Source organism: Chrysemys picta, chromosome 1 (genome assembly GCF_011386835.1).
Source record: "Chrysemys picta bellii isolate R12L10 chromosome 1, ASM1138683v2, whole genome shotgun sequence".
In the NCBI taxonomy this organism is placed as follows: domain Eukaryota; kingdom Metazoa; phylum Chordata; order Testudines; family Emydidae; genus Chrysemys; species Chrysemys picta.
Window position 1 is genome coordinate 58,012,793 of NC_088791.1, and position 15,205 is coordinate 58,027,997.

A 15,205-nucleotide genomic window follows, 5' to 3' on the forward strand; every position below is an offset into this window, starting at 1 on the left:
TGAACAATCACTTGAAGAAGAAAAAATGGTTACCTACCTTTTGTAACTGTTGTTTTTCGAGATGTGTTGTTCACGTCCATTACACTTCCCACCCTCCTTCCCCTCTATCAGAGTCACCGGCAAAAAGGAACCGAGGGAGGGTCGGGCCCTCAGGGATATATATATATGCTAGAGCGGGGCGCCGCTCTGGCTGGGGGGGTCCTGCCGGCCCGACGGGAGCTGCTGAGGGAAAAAGTTTCCGACGTCCGTGCACGCGGCACGCGCACACCCAATATGTAATGGATGTGAACAACACATCTCGAAGAACAACTGTTACAGAAGGTAGGTAACCGTTTTTCCCTATAAATGGGTACCCCATATTACATGAAATCTCTTCCCCTGCCCCTCCCATTCCCTCTTAAAAAGTAACTCGCAGGCATAGGTGCTGGAACTAGGGATGCTGGCACACCCCCGGCTTGAAGTGGTTTCCATTATATGCAGGGTTTACAGTTTGGTTCAGTGGCTGACAGCACCCCCACTATACAAATTGTTCCAGCACCACTGTTCCGATATATGCCATGCCTGTGTTTTCATCTGGGAGAACGTTTACAAGTATGTTATGAAACAGACTATACCATACTAGACATTATAGTGCAAGTAGTGGGATACCCTTTAATTACAGCACTGCAAATAGCAACATTTACTTTGCCGTATTGTATATGTTAATACAATATGCCTACAGTTAAAAAAAATTCTTGCTTTCTATTGGATTTTAGAAAAGCAGTTAAAATTAATGTTTAATTAACAGTTTAATCTTGCCTAAGAAGAAAAAACTGAATGTCAATGAAACCTACACAACAGGCATCCCCTGTCTTAAACAACCACTTTAAAGTATCCCCAAAGTGTCCCTTTGTTCTTTCTTTAAAGGCCCATCTCTACTTTGCAACATATTTTTGTTGGTCCCTTTAATTGTCAGTTAAGACATGTTTCAGTGCTCAGTACGTAGTCTTCAGCTATGGCTATATTGGATTACATTATTAGAGGCAGGAAAAAATTCTATGTAGTAGATGCTGTTCACACATATAACAATGAGCCCGCCAGTCCCTGAGTTGAGCCTTTTAGGTACTACCACAATACAATTCATCATCATCTAGGGTGACCAGATGTCCCTATTTTATAGGGACAGTCCCGATATTTGGGGCTTTTTTTTATATGGGCTCCTATTGCCCCCCTACCCCTTGTCCCGATTTTTCACACTTGCTATCTGGTCACCCTATCATCATCATGATCAATATATATATATATATATATATATATATATATTTTTTTTTTGTTAAAGAGGAACACAATCCCTATGTGGTACTTGCTCTTTGTGAACCCTTCTGGTAAGCTTATCTAACATTATTTTAATGGAAAGCTTACTTATTCCAAAACTGAAATAAATCAGTCTCTCTCTTTATACTATGTGGATTGTTTTTATAGCTTGTTTTTTCTGAGTCAGGTGTAAATTTCTGCAGAAAACATTAAAATGCCCCCTTGTGGTAAGTAGTGGTATCTCAAATCAGTTGCATTGCCCAAGTTTTAATATTTTCCCTCTTATAAAATGGCATAAAATGATTGAGTTAAAGTATATGTAACAGTTATGTTACAAGGCTGTTTTGAGATCCCTATTATACAAAGATGTTAAGAATAGTAGTTTCTATCATACCACCAAATTTCCTCCCTTTTGTTTTCAGACCAGTAATACTATTTGAATATTTTTTTTATAATTTCATTTTGTTTATGTATAAACTTATTCATATATACTCGTTCATTAGCCCATTTGTTTATAAGCCAACCCGCCAAAATGGATAGGTAAAAATAGCAAAAACTGTATGACCCTTTCATAAGCTGACCCTATATTTCAGGGGTTGGAAAACTTTGGCTCTTGGCCCATCAGGATAAGCCGCTGGCGGGTCGGGACGTTTTGTTTACTTGGAGCATCTTCAGGTATGGAGCCCCTCAGCTCCTTGTGGCTGGGTTCGCCGTTCCCAGCCAATGGGAGGCGCGCCACTTCCCGCAGCTCCCATTGGCTGGGAACGGCGAACCGCGGCCACAGGGAGCTGAGGGGCTCCGTGCCTGCAGACGCTCCAGGTAAACAAAACGACAATGTATTAGATATTCAATTCAATGATTCCATAGAGCAGGGCTCGGCAACCTTTCAGAAATGGTGTGCCAAGTCTTCATTTATTCGCAGTAATTTAAGGTTTCATGTGCCAATAAAACATTTTACATTTACAGAGGCTGGCGGATGGAACCCCAGACTGGCAGCAGGCTGAGCAGACCGGCAGCTGGGACCCCGGGCTGGCAGCGGGCTGGTCTGGGGTTCCGGCCACCAGCTCCTGCTAGCCAGGGTCCCGGCTGCTGGCCCGAGGTTCCATCAATCTAGGCTGGCAGTGGGCTGACGGGGCTGGCGGCGAGCTGAGCCACTCAACCCGCTGCCGGTCTGGGGTTCTATCCGCCGGCCCCACTCAGCCTGCTGCCGGCCCGGGGTTCTGTCCGTCCAGGCCGGCGGCGGGCTGAGCTGGGCCGGTGGCTGGGACCCCAGGCTGGCAGCAGCGTGCCACAGTAAATCAGCTTGAGTGCCGCCTTTGGCATGCGTACCATAGGTTGCCGACCCTGCCATAGAGTTTAAAATCATCAAATTTTGATGTAGACCCGTTTATAAGCTGACCCCTGCTCTTTGATGCGTCACTTTTTTACCAAAAATATTCGGCTTATGAACGAGTATATACGGTACTCTAAAATTAAAAAATCGGACTAAGGAAAAAAATATCATGGAACTGAATGAGAACTAATAGGCCTCAAAGATTCTTTCTATCCTAAAAAGGGCCCAGTCCTTATAACTTCATATCTTCAACGAGAATCTTTACTATTTAATGCGTTTATACTCTGGCACTACTCACATGCCTAAGTTAAACAACTACTTAATTTGGGGGCATATGTGTATATTTTAGTTAATTGTAAAACCAATGTTAATCTTCATTGATGGTAAATATTCACAGCAATCCATTTTTAAATAAGTCTGCATGATAAACCCAGATGGTGTCCCATTATTTGAGCACAGTCTAATTTGAATCAGCAGGCAAAGCTTTTAAATATTGTAATTGACTGCAATAAGTCAGCTTGACAAGATTGCAGATATGCATACTGAACTATTGAAAAGCTTATAAACAAAGAGTTAATATAATGTGAATGGCAGTTGTTTACCATTTATTATTTAATGTACATGCAGGACAATATCTACTTTCAAACCTATAATTTAAAATAGCTAAAAGATTTTTATAGCTGTTTTAACAAAACAAATAAAATTGATTGTATGCTGAAAACTTCTAAACCAAGTTTCAGACAAACAAGTTGTAACAGGAGAGTTACTGAAAAACAGTTTTTACCCTGACCTATTGTTCTAACATTGTTAACAGATATTGTTATATTACATAGAAGACTGCGGGATCAATGATTTCATATTTCTGCTTGCTAGTCACATTTTAAATGTTCTCAGTACAAGTGCTGGCTGGTCAGAAAGAATCCAGGAAGGAGAATATATGAAAGACAACCACATCTGTAATACAAGGTGCTTGACAGCTTAGTACAGTAATCTGTTTGGATGTACAGAGAGTTTAAACAAGTAGTCCACGTTAAAGCCATTGGGATCAACGCATCAAAAGGAAAAATAATGCTTAAAATTTTAAATAATTGGATTCAGCCAAATCAAATTGCTCTTTATTGGTGTTTAGGGATAATGGACATGTACACACACTCTTGGAAATTGTCATAGTTACATATGGAAATTACATACATTTTCAGTATGTAATGCGTATGTCTGTTCATAAGAACAAAAGTGTTAGCCAGTATTGGATCAAAGGTGGTATTGCTACTTTAACATTAACCAAGCAAAAGCAATTACAGCATTTTTTACTTTTATACTTTTTAGGTGGTTTCAAACACCATCACAAGTTTTTTATCATGCAGCAACTGAACATGGAGGAAAAGACGTCTATCCAGGGCAGTGCTTATGGGAGGGTTGTGAACCTTTCCAGCGGCAGAGGTTTTCCTTCATTACCCACTTACAGGTACATATTTTCTCACTATTCTTTTGTAAAGTAAAATGTGGAATTTCATTGAAAAGTCTTCAGGTACATTTTTTTCCTTTTCCTAAACAGGATAAGCACTGCTCCAGAGATGCTCTACTTGCAGGATTAAAACAAGATGAACACGGACAAGCAGGAAATCAGAAACCTTCCAATAAGTAAGAGACATGATCCTCGTTACTGATAGAGAAAATAGAGTCAGAAATCACTGGAAGAAGGTTGTATATTTATAATTTGATTTATCAGGTATTGTTCTAGATGGAGCAAAATACAGTAATCCAATATGCAGTGATGCATAAAATATAAATATAAAATAGGCAAGAGAAATGAGTGATTGTGACATCTGAGAGAAAAAGTCATATTGGTCATGTAAAACATAGGTGAAAAAGCCACATTGATGTTCCAAGAGCAATTGAGGGTCCTGTGCCCCTAAACGTTAAGAGTCATTGATTAAAGGTAAGCGCCCATCTTCAGTAATGGAGACAAACGCTATCCTCACTATACTCTCCAAGTTCTCTCGCAGCCAACCAACATTATCTTTTTGATTATAGTGGATCAGCAGCTCTGATGTAGTTAAGGTTGAGAGTTACTTACTGTTTAAAAGACTACAATTCTAAATGCTCGAAAATCCACATTCTGACATGGATTATCTCAAAATTTGCTATGCCTTGTGGAATAACTGATTGAACTAACCTCGTTATCTCCATACTGATTTATACCTGCCTCTGGACATTTCCATTCCTTGCGTCTGATGAAGTGGGCATTCACCCACGAAAGCTTATGCTCCAATACTTCTGTTAGTCGTAAAAGTGCCACAGGACTCTCTGTTGCTTTGTCCAAATATGGGATCTTTGGAGCAAAAAGTTGTCAACATAAAGCCCCCTAAAAACCCAGCATTTTACAAAATCATCTGACCCTCCCCAAACTGCTCCAGATTTATCATAGTTACTGCACTCAATGCCCTTTTGGAGCATTTCAGGTTCAGTTAGGAACTCCAATTTGGTATGTCAGTTAAAAGTCAAAGTTCCCCTGAGCCAGTGGCTGTTCGAGTTGGCTCTTCGTGTGGTTAAGTCATGTCAGTTTCGTAGACAGCGATACACGACGACTAGAGAGTGATGTGGCCAGCATCATGTCCAACCATATTTAACTGCTCTACCCTTATGGATCACGTACCCATTTTGTCGCTGGGTGAGTTGGAGGTGGCTTTTCAGTACGAGATTGATCAAGAATCAAACCTATGACCTTCAGGATTGTAGTTGAATGTGTCAGTTGCTCAAGTCAAAGATAATGAGGTGCACATGTGTAGCAAAATTATAGCTTTGTTAACAGTCAAAGGGTTTCCAGGCAGTCTGTTGTCACAGTAATTGGTGGCTCAAAGATGTATTTTGGTCATGGAATCTATATAGTACCCATGCACCGAGTTCAAGCCCTATCCTTGCAACTGTCAGAGAATGTCTGTTGTGCATATTCCTTACTCTCTGCCTGCATTCTGTAGGGGCTTGTTCTGGAAGTTTTTCTCTGAGACCAGAATTGCTGAGTTAGAGCAATAATTGAAAAAAGCTCAAATTTACAGACAGTTTCTGCGTTTACATCAGACTGTTGTCAAAGAAAATAGTATTAATTAAACAGAGGAAAGATAAACTACTTTAGGAAGAAGTTAGGGTAATGAATACGTAATGAACCATGAAACTGAGTGTGATCAAAGGAAACCCATGTCATTTAGTTCAGGGGATCCTGATACACAGCCCCCCTAATATGAGCTGCTCAAACATTTCCAGATTCTTATAATTTTGGGGGGGGCAAAGCAAGGGAATATTGGGGGGTCAAAGCAGTGAGGAGGAATGTGAGTGTGTATGTGTTGGAGCTGTGCAGGAGATGTGGAGGTTGGGAGAGTGCAGCGTTAGGGCCTCTGCCCCTTTTGCCTTATAGTTGTGCTCTGGCACAGCTACAAAGGAGCCAGCATGCCCCAAGATAATGGCCCACATTATTGCAAGGAATTGTTTAAACATCGTTTTTTGAAAACTCATTGCCTTCGAAGAGACCTCTGCTGTCTGGAAGCTCGGAAGTGCTCACTGAGCAGGACTGTAAGGAGGGAAAGTAGGGCACCTTCCCCTCCAGTATTGTCTTGGTGGGAAGTGAAGCCATCTGTGCCCTTTCTGGTCCCCTATAAGCACCCCCACACAATTCTTCCTAAGGCCAAGAGAGGGGGCTCCTGGCCTCCCCTTTCCTCCTCTGCTCCCCAACCAGGGCAGGAACCTAGAAATCTCCACCTTCCCCAGGTCTACCCTTCCTTTAAGGCTGATGTTTCTAAAGGAAAATAGGTGGTCAGAGCAGTGCAGGAGGGTGTAAGGAGGAAAGGAGGGGTCTGAGCTGTGCAGTGAGGATGTGAAGGGCTTTAGTAGTGCTCCCACAGACTCTCTTTCTTGTCTCCCTGCTTAAAACATTCCCCTACAGTGCTGAGACCAGATGGGGAGCTGGGAATGAGCATGTTCAATGCATGGCACAGGCATATAGTGCAGAGAGTGGAATGAGGAACTGAGAAAGGGCATGTTTGGTGCATGGCACAATGCAGAGCACTGAGATCATAGTTAGGAGCTGAAAACAGGCATTCTCAGAGCATGCATTTCACAGACCCAGAAGCTCTGAGACCTTGGGGGTGGGGTGGAAACACCTACTGAGTTGAATGGAGCAATTCACACCTCTCAGACCTATTATTTCAGGCTGTCTGCATCTCTGGGTGTTCTTATTCAGCTGAAAATATCTCATTGACATGAATGGGCCACTTCATACCTCTCTGACCCTCTTGTGCTGCAGAGGGATGTGTAGAGATCCTTCCCCATACACTGACTAGCCCCAGATTTGGGGAAGGACAGACTCTACATATCCACTGTCATGCCCCTTCCTGCCTCCAGCTGGCACATGTGCTCCTCATAGCCCCCACCACCACCACCCAGGGCTCCTCCAAGCTTTCCAGAGACATGGAATGACAAGGAGGAGTGTGGAGCCGGTGTGCACATGGGGGGCTCAGAGCAGCAGGGGGCAAGGAGTAGGTGGTTAAAGCAGTGCAGTGAGCATGACTGAGCAGTGATGAGGAACATGAGGTGGTCAGAGCAGTGAGGAGAGATGCTGCGATGATGTAGCAGTGCAGGGAACAGTGGGATGGGAGGGGGAGAAGTCTGAGCTTTGCAGTGGAAAAATAGGGAGACTTTCAGCTCTGTACCCCCAAGCTCCTCACATCCATTCCCACCTTCCCCTTTCAAAAATATCCCCAATGACTCCATGCTAGTCCATAAACTGTTCTTCTGTCTTCTCGACGGATCCTTCACCTGTGGAGAGGTGTACTAGAAGGGATAACTGAGCTGTGCTGGACACAGGGTTTACTGTTTTAAATGGCATTTGGGTAGCCGCCATCCCCATTCATTTTAAATCTTGGCTGATAACGCATACCTTCAAACAGTCATCAGAAAGCTAGCCTGTTCTGAAGTGTACTAGTGTTGATTAGTTAGAAAGCTACTTTTCCTTTACAAATGTCATCTGTGAAATACAGTGGTTCTCTGAGAAAGGTCTGAGAAAGGTATATTTTCTCACCTTCACCTAACTAATCCTGTGGCACTTGTGAGCCATGGGTTTCCCCTGTTGAGCCAAAAGGCAAATGACATGAGTGTTGAGCACTGAGAACTCCTTTACCTGTGAACTCCAAAGAGGTTAAAAATAAAAACCTAGCAAGAGTAACTGTCTTGATAAATATAAATGTGCTAGAAAGCAGCACATAATGCTTTATACCTATATCTTTTCTTTATCAATGTAGGCAGCCAACTGCAGGGGGTAGCACCTCTACTCCTAGAGCACAGAAGGCTATTGTGAATCATCCTAGTGCTGCCCTCATGGCACTAAGAAGGGGATCAAGAAACCTTGTCTTCAGAGATTTCACAGTAAGGAGCATTTAGATTGTGTATTTGAAATTAATGGTTGACTGATTTGTTTTTAATATGATTTTCTTTATTTTTAGGATGAAAAAGAGGGACCAATAACTAAACACATCCGATTAACAGCTGCCTTAATATTAAAAAATATTGGTAAATATTCAGAATGTGGTCGCAGGTGAGCAATCTTGTAATTCTTCTAATGCCTTCTAATATAATACAGTGCAAAAGATGTTGCTTCCATGCTGTGTTAATACCTTTTAGGTTCCAGATGACAGACGGATTTTATATTTAATAATTTTAAAACCAATTTCCAAATAGGATTCCACTGTCATGTGGCTACCTGATTAATATGTTAGCTTTATGTAATACAAAATTACATAGAGGTGATGACATAAAGGAAAGTGTAAAGTGAGTGAAATGGCATTTGAAACTAATTTCATCTTGTACATCTTGCACAAGCTGAAGTAAAACATCTAATTTGCCAAAATGGATGATGATACAACAGAGGAACAGAAGAGGTTACAAAATTGTTTCTCTCTGTTTGCAAGCTGTTAAGGAGGCAAGGTGTCCTCCAATAAATACATTAAGAGAAATGATGTAACCTTGTGTAGTTTATCCACATGATTATATTTGTTTAGTAGGTCGACTAGAAGCATAGTTATATTAGAATCTCTAAGCGGGAAGATTACAAGAACTATATCTGATGAGATGTAGACCTAGTAATTCTTACTTTAGAAAGCAGAAGTGAAATTGAAGACTGCTTTTATTAGCCCAAAATAGAAATGCCTCTATTTTAAAAAGTATATTTTAAAGAGTTAAAATAAATAACTGGATAAATTCATGGTGGTTAAGTCCATCATGGCTAATGGCTATTAACCAGGACAGGTAAGGAATGGTGTCCCTAGCCTCTGTCTGTCAGAGGGTGGAGATGGATGGCAGGAGAGAGATCACTTGATCATTGCCTGTTAGGTTCACTCCCTCTGGGGCACCTGGCATTGTCCACTGTCGGTAGACAGAATACTGGGCTAGATGGACCTTTGGTCTGACGCGGTACGGCCTTTCTTATGTTCTTATGTTCCTTTCTTATGAGTTATTAACATAGTATATAGTTAATTATTTTGAACTTTGCTACTCTCTGCCATTTTCACAACCTCTTGATCTGTTTACACTATTTGGTCACTTTCATGGGCACCAAGTATACTTTATCTGTGCAATAAGTGAGGTCCAATATTTTCAAAAGTGACCAGTGATTTGGGCTGCTTCAATTTTTGGGTGCCCAATCTGAGACACCTTAAAGAGACCTGTTTTTGTTTGTTTTGTTGTCAGCAAGTGAATGCTCATCAAGTTCTGAAAACCCAGGCCCCTTTAAAATGTCTCTTGTTGTCCATAACATCTTATCCCAACTTGAAAAATATCTAAATGATCTTCTACAGGTTACCTATTTATTCTTCTTTGAGTACTTGCTCATGTCCATTCCATTGTAGGTGTGTGTGCTTGTCACATGCACCAGTGCCAGAAGTTTTTCCCCCAGTGGTATCCATAGGGGACCAGCTCTGGCGCTTTCTGGAAAGGCGTGCATAGTACCGTTATAAGGGGCGCCGCCGGTTCCCCATCCCTCAGTTCCTTCTTACCACCAGTGACGGTGCTGGAACATCTCCTTGCCTCAGCAAGCTTTCCTTCTCAACTGTGCCTAGTTGTGAATTTTCTTGTATATAGTTGTTAGAAAGTTTGAGTAGTGTATTACTTCCCTTAGTGTATAAGTTAGAAATAGTTAGTCCCCTGCAGGACTTAGCCTAGGGACGGGGCATGCCCAAGTCCCAGGGCTTTAAGCCTTGCGACCGCTGCAAAAAACCTATGCCTGTCAGTGATCCCCATCAAAGCTGTCTTAAGTGACCCACATGAGCAACAAGTGTCGCACTTGTAAGAGTTTCAAGCCCTGAACCAAAAAGGAGCAGGACATTCAACTAAGAGCGCTCCTTATGGAGTTGGTCCTCGCACCGGCCTCAGAGCTGGCCAGATTGGACAGTGCTCCAAGTACCGCAGCTTCGGTGTGGAGTGTGCCGCCGCCACCGGCCTCTTACTGGCGTGGATCCCCATCCCCTGTACCAGCTAAAAAGCAGAGAAAGCCCGGGAGAGGGCGTTCTCCTACATCCCATAAAGGGAAGGAGCGAGCTGGAGGAGAGCAAAGACCCGCATGGGGCAGCTCCCCTCTGGACAGTGGCCAGGCTTCAGCACCTGTTGAGCTCCCTTCATGACCTGCCCGCCATCCCACAAAGCAGCAGAGGCAGTTGGCACCTGGCAGTGCTGTCCATGCCGGAGGCCTTGCAGGCCTCTAAGGACATATTGCCCCTTCCAGTGCTGCCCACGACGATCAGCTAGGTGCCCCGTTCAAGGGATAAACCTGCTCTGGGACCTTTCCAGCAGTCCCCATTGGTGTGGCACTGCTCCCCGACGCAGGGAGTGCCCCACCAGAACAGCGCCACCAGCTTACCTGTCAGAGTTCCCCACATCATTCCCCGGACTCTAGACAGCATTCCCCGGGATCCCGATGTCGTTCACCGGCTGTCTGGCACAGACCCATGGAGGCGTGTTGCCAGTCCCCGGAGTCCCAGCACCAGTCCCTGGAGCAGCGTGGTTGATCTCCAAGCTTGCGGCACCACTCCAGAGAGTCCAGATGCTGGTCCCCAGAGTCCAGTCACCAGTCTCCGATTTGCCAGTATGGATCCCTGCAGGCAAGGCATCAATCCTGTGAGCCGGGATGTCGATCCTCTCGCTCCCGATCCATGGAACGGCACTGCTCTCAAAGCATGAGGCGTCGATAGCCAGGGTATGGTTGCTGATCCGCCAAATACACCGCCAGTCACCAGAGGCGCGGCACTGGGCGCAGTCTTCCTGGTACAGGTCACTGGTGGAGACCCATGGAGAGGGCCGACGGGATCGGGGTGGGCAGGCAGCATTGGCACCGTCCTGGTCCCCCAAATTTGTCTCTTCCTCCTCTGGCTCAGAGAGTGAGGAGAATGATTTACCAGCAGGCCAGGGCCACCCACTGGGGGCATCGAAATTCTCATCAGGACTACCAGTGCCCGCATGGCCCCAAGGTCAGTGGCCAACTCCCTGGCAGCTATGGAACGCCTAGGGGTTTCCCCAGCCATCACAGGGGTACCAATCAATCTCAAGGACATCTGAGAAATGGTCAGCAACAGTCTCCCAGCCACCTCTGGACTCGGAAGCAGAGTCAGACCAAGGTCCCCAGAGTCAGCTAGCCCCCGCTGGGGCTCCCCTGGCAGAGGCCATGGAGGTGGCAGATCCACCCTTACCTGCCTCCTCATCCTCTTCACCTGATGAGGCAATAGCAGGACCTTCACACACTGTCTCCCAGGATAATATAGAAGCCCACCAGGAGCTTCTTAAGAGGGTGGCTTTGAACCTGGGGTTAGAGGCCGAGGAGTTGGCGGAACCCTCCGACTCCCTGTTTGATGTTTTGAGTGCAGCAGCCCCTTCCAGGGTGGCATTACCCATCCACAAAGGAGTGGTAAAGCTGACAAAAGCCTTGTGGCAAACCGGGATCAACTCCTAAGAATAAGAGGCAAAGAGGCTCGATTTCTTTGGCAGAAATATTTATTTGACGGCCAGCCTCCAGTTAAGAGTGGCCAACCATCAGACCCTACATGGTCACTACGACTTTAGCATTTGGCAGTCCATGATCAAGTTTGCAGACTCGCTGGCAGAGGAGCCCAGGAAGGAGTTCCTGGCTATCCTGGATGAGGGCAGAGCTGTGGCCAGGGTAGCCCTCCAAGCGGCCTCAGATGCTGCGGACACCATGGCCCGGACCATGGCTTTGTCCATTTCCCTGAGGCATGCGTGCTGGCTGCAGTCATTGGGCCTGTTGGTGGAGGTTCAGCAGCCCATCCAGGACCTCCCTTTTGATGGGTTGGCGCTGTTTGCGGAACAGACAGCAAATTACATGGCCTAAAAGACTCTAGGGCTACCTTGTGCTTGCTGGGCCTTTACATGCTGGCTCCTGCGAGAAAGTGGTTCAAACTGCAGCACTCCCACAGGTTTGGGGACCAATCCCGAACAGAGCCCTTCCACAGAAAGGCTAGTAGCTACAAGTGCCAGCAAGGCCAACAGCCGGCACAACTCAGTTCCCTCGAGCTCTACCCACAACCACCGGGGTAATGAGCAGGCATTTTGAGGTGCGCTCAAGGGCGACCTTCCAACTTGTGTACTGGATCCAGCCAGCACCCCTGCTTTTTTCCAACCATCTGTCTCCCTTCCTCATGGCCTGGGCTTCTATAACATTGGACCAGTGAGTCCTCAACACAGTAGCGGGGGGTACACCCTCCAGTTTATTTCTACCCCGCTCTCCCTCCCACCCCACCTCCCTGTCCCTCTTCAGGGACCTGCCTCATGAGTATCTGCTCGCTCAGGAGGTGAAGGCCTTCTGCGAATGGGAGCTGTGGAGGAAGTCCCTCTGCACTTAAGGGGGAAAGGATTTTACTCCTGTTATTTTTTTATCCCAAAGGCCAAGAGGGGCTACATCCCATCCTCGACCTGCAGAGCCTGAACAAGCATCTCAAGAAGTTGAAGTTCTGCATGGTCTCTCTGGCCTCCATCATTCCTTCCCTGGCTCTGGGAAACTGGTACACTGCCCTCAACCTGAAAGACGCTTACTTTCACAGATCGTTCTTTCACGGACACTACATTTCGTAGTTGGGACCACCCACTACCAATTTGCAGTGTTCCCCTTTGGCCTAGCAACAGCGCCACGGGTGTTTATGAAGTGCATGTCGGCGGCGGCCTACCTCAGATGTCGGGGTATCCAGATTTATCCATACCTCAATGACTGGCTTATCAAGGGACGTTCCAAGGTCCAGATCCAGTGCAGCATCTAGACATTGCAAGCCACTTGTCAAGCTCTAGGTCTGTTGATAAACCAACAAAAATCAACATTGGTTCCGGTTCAAAGAATAGGCCAGGTTCAGGGCAATGTCAGATCTGATTGCCAAAGTCATGGCTCACCCACTCACTAGCGCCAGGGTGTACCTCAAATTATTGGGGCACGTGGCCGCATGCATTTACGTGGTTCGGCACGCGAGACTCAGACTGCGCCCCCTCCAGATGTGGCTGGCATCAGTCTACTCCCCGGCCAGGCATTACGTGGACAAGTGCCTAACGATCCTGCCATGGGTACTTACTTTCCTGCAGTGGTGGTCTGACCCAGCGCTGGTGTTGGAAGGTGTGCCATTTGCGAACCCACGACCCATGGTCTCACTGATATCTGATGCTTGTGACCTCTGATATGGAGCACATCTCGGTACACTGCGAACGCAGGGGCTTTGGTCAAGAGAGGAGCTCATGCTTCACATAAACATCAGGGAGCTCAGAGCTGTCCATCCAGCTTGCAGGGTAGTCCTTCCCCACCTTTCCAGTCGGGTAGTGCAGGTATTGACAGAGAACACGGCCTCCATGTCCTATGTCAACAGGTAAGGGGAGCTCTTTCGGCGGCTCTGCCAGGAAGCCCTTCACCTGTGAGACTTCTGCATCCAACATGCAATCCACCTAGAAGGCTCACACCTCCCCAGCAGCTGGAACATGCTAATTGATCGCCTCATCAGATCCTTCTTCTCTCACCACGACTAGTCCCTCCACTTGGAGGTTGTCAGGATGCTCTTCCAGAAGTGGGGAGCTCCCCAAGTGGACCTGTTCGCCACCAGGCAGAACAGAAAGTGTCATCAGTTCTGCTCCCTGCAAGGCCCCAGCAGAGGCTCACTCTCCGATGTCTTGGTCAGGAGACCTGATGTACGCCTTTCCGCTGATCCCGCTCATCGGCAAAGTCCTCCTAAAGATACAGGGGGACAAGGCACAGGTCATTATGATTGCCCCAGCATGGCCTCGCCAGCATTTGTGTGGTATGCTCATGGACCTGGCTGTAGCAGCCCCATGGGCACTTCCCAGCCGCCTGGACCTGCTCTCACAGGATCATGATTGGTTGCTGCACCCAAACCTCACCTCACTCCACCTCACAGCTTGGATGCTGCGTGGCTGAATCCAGAGGAAGAAGCTTTCTCTAGTCAGGTTCTCTTGGAGAGCAGGAAGCCCTCCACCAGAGCAACTTACCTGGCAAAGTGGAAGCGTTTCTCATGCTGGGCAACAGAGCCGAGTATCTCCCCAACTCAGTCATCTCTGCTGTCCATTCTGGATTATCTGCTTCACTTAAAGCACCAGGGCCTCGCCTTCTCTTTGATCAAGGTTCACCTGGCAGCTATATCAGCCTTCCACCCCTGCATCCAGGGTAGATCAGTATTCTTGCATGACATGATGATTAGGTTCCTGAAAGGCCTTGAAAGGCACTTTCCGCTGGTCCGAGACCCAGTCCCCCAATCGGACCTCAACTTGGTCCTCTCCAGCCTCACTGGCCCACCCTTTGAGCCTATGGCTTCTTGTTTCCTTTCCCACATGTCGTGGAAGTTGCATTCCTTGTAACTATTACCTCGTCAAGATGTCTCCCCAAAATTAAAGCCCTCACTTCGGAGCCTCTGTATATGGTATTCTACAAGGGCAAGGTCCAACTGCAGCCCCATCCGGCCTTCCTGCCAAAGGTGGTGTTGCACTTCCATGTCAACCAGGATATCTTTCTCCCAATGGTCTGTCCAAAGCCTCACACAACCAATGAGGAGAGGCAGCTGCACACTAAATGTCAGATGCGCCCTGGCGTTCTACCTGGAATGCACCAAGCCCTTCTGCAGATAGACCCAGCTCATTATCACAATAGCTGACAGGATGAAGGGCCTTCCAGTGTCCTCTCAGAGGATTTTGAATTAGATCACCATCTGCATCTGTACTTGTTACAAGTTGGTGCAGGTTGTGCCTCTACCGATAGTGAAGGCTCACTCAACTAGGGCTCAGGCATCTTCAGATGCCTTCCTAGCACATTTCCCTATCCAGGACAACTGCAGGTAGACAACGCGGTCTTTGGTACACACGTTCACAACGCATTACGCCATCACCCAGCAAGCCAGAGATTACACTGGATTTGGCAGAGCTGTGCTGCAATTGACTCATCCATGAACCCCTACCCATCTCCGGTAGTACTGCTTGGGAGTCACCTACAACAGAATGGACATGAGCAAGCACTCAAAGAAGAAAAGATGGTTACCTTTCGTAACT

At 46.4% G+C, this 15,205-nt stretch overlaps 1 protein-coding gene across 2 annotated transcripts in view; it reads left to right on the top strand.

Moving 5' to 3' along the window:
* Nucleotides 1–15,205, top strand: part of ARID2 (AT-rich interaction domain 2) — a 161,057-nt gene that overhangs the window by 142,146 nt on the left and 3,706 nt on the right. For both annotated transcript variants that reach the window (XM_005297955.5, XM_065557432.1), the window contains 4 exons: nucleotides 3,953–4,091; nucleotides 4,182–4,267; nucleotides 7,918–8,041; nucleotides 8,119–8,210. In XM_005297955.5, the coding sequence (XP_005298012.1) occupies nucleotides 3,953–4,091; nucleotides 4,182–4,267; nucleotides 7,918–8,041; nucleotides 8,119–8,210 (441 nt within the window). The remainder of the gene's footprint in view (nucleotides 1–3,952; nucleotides 4,092–4,181; nucleotides 4,268–7,917; nucleotides 8,042–8,118; nucleotides 8,211–15,205) is intronic.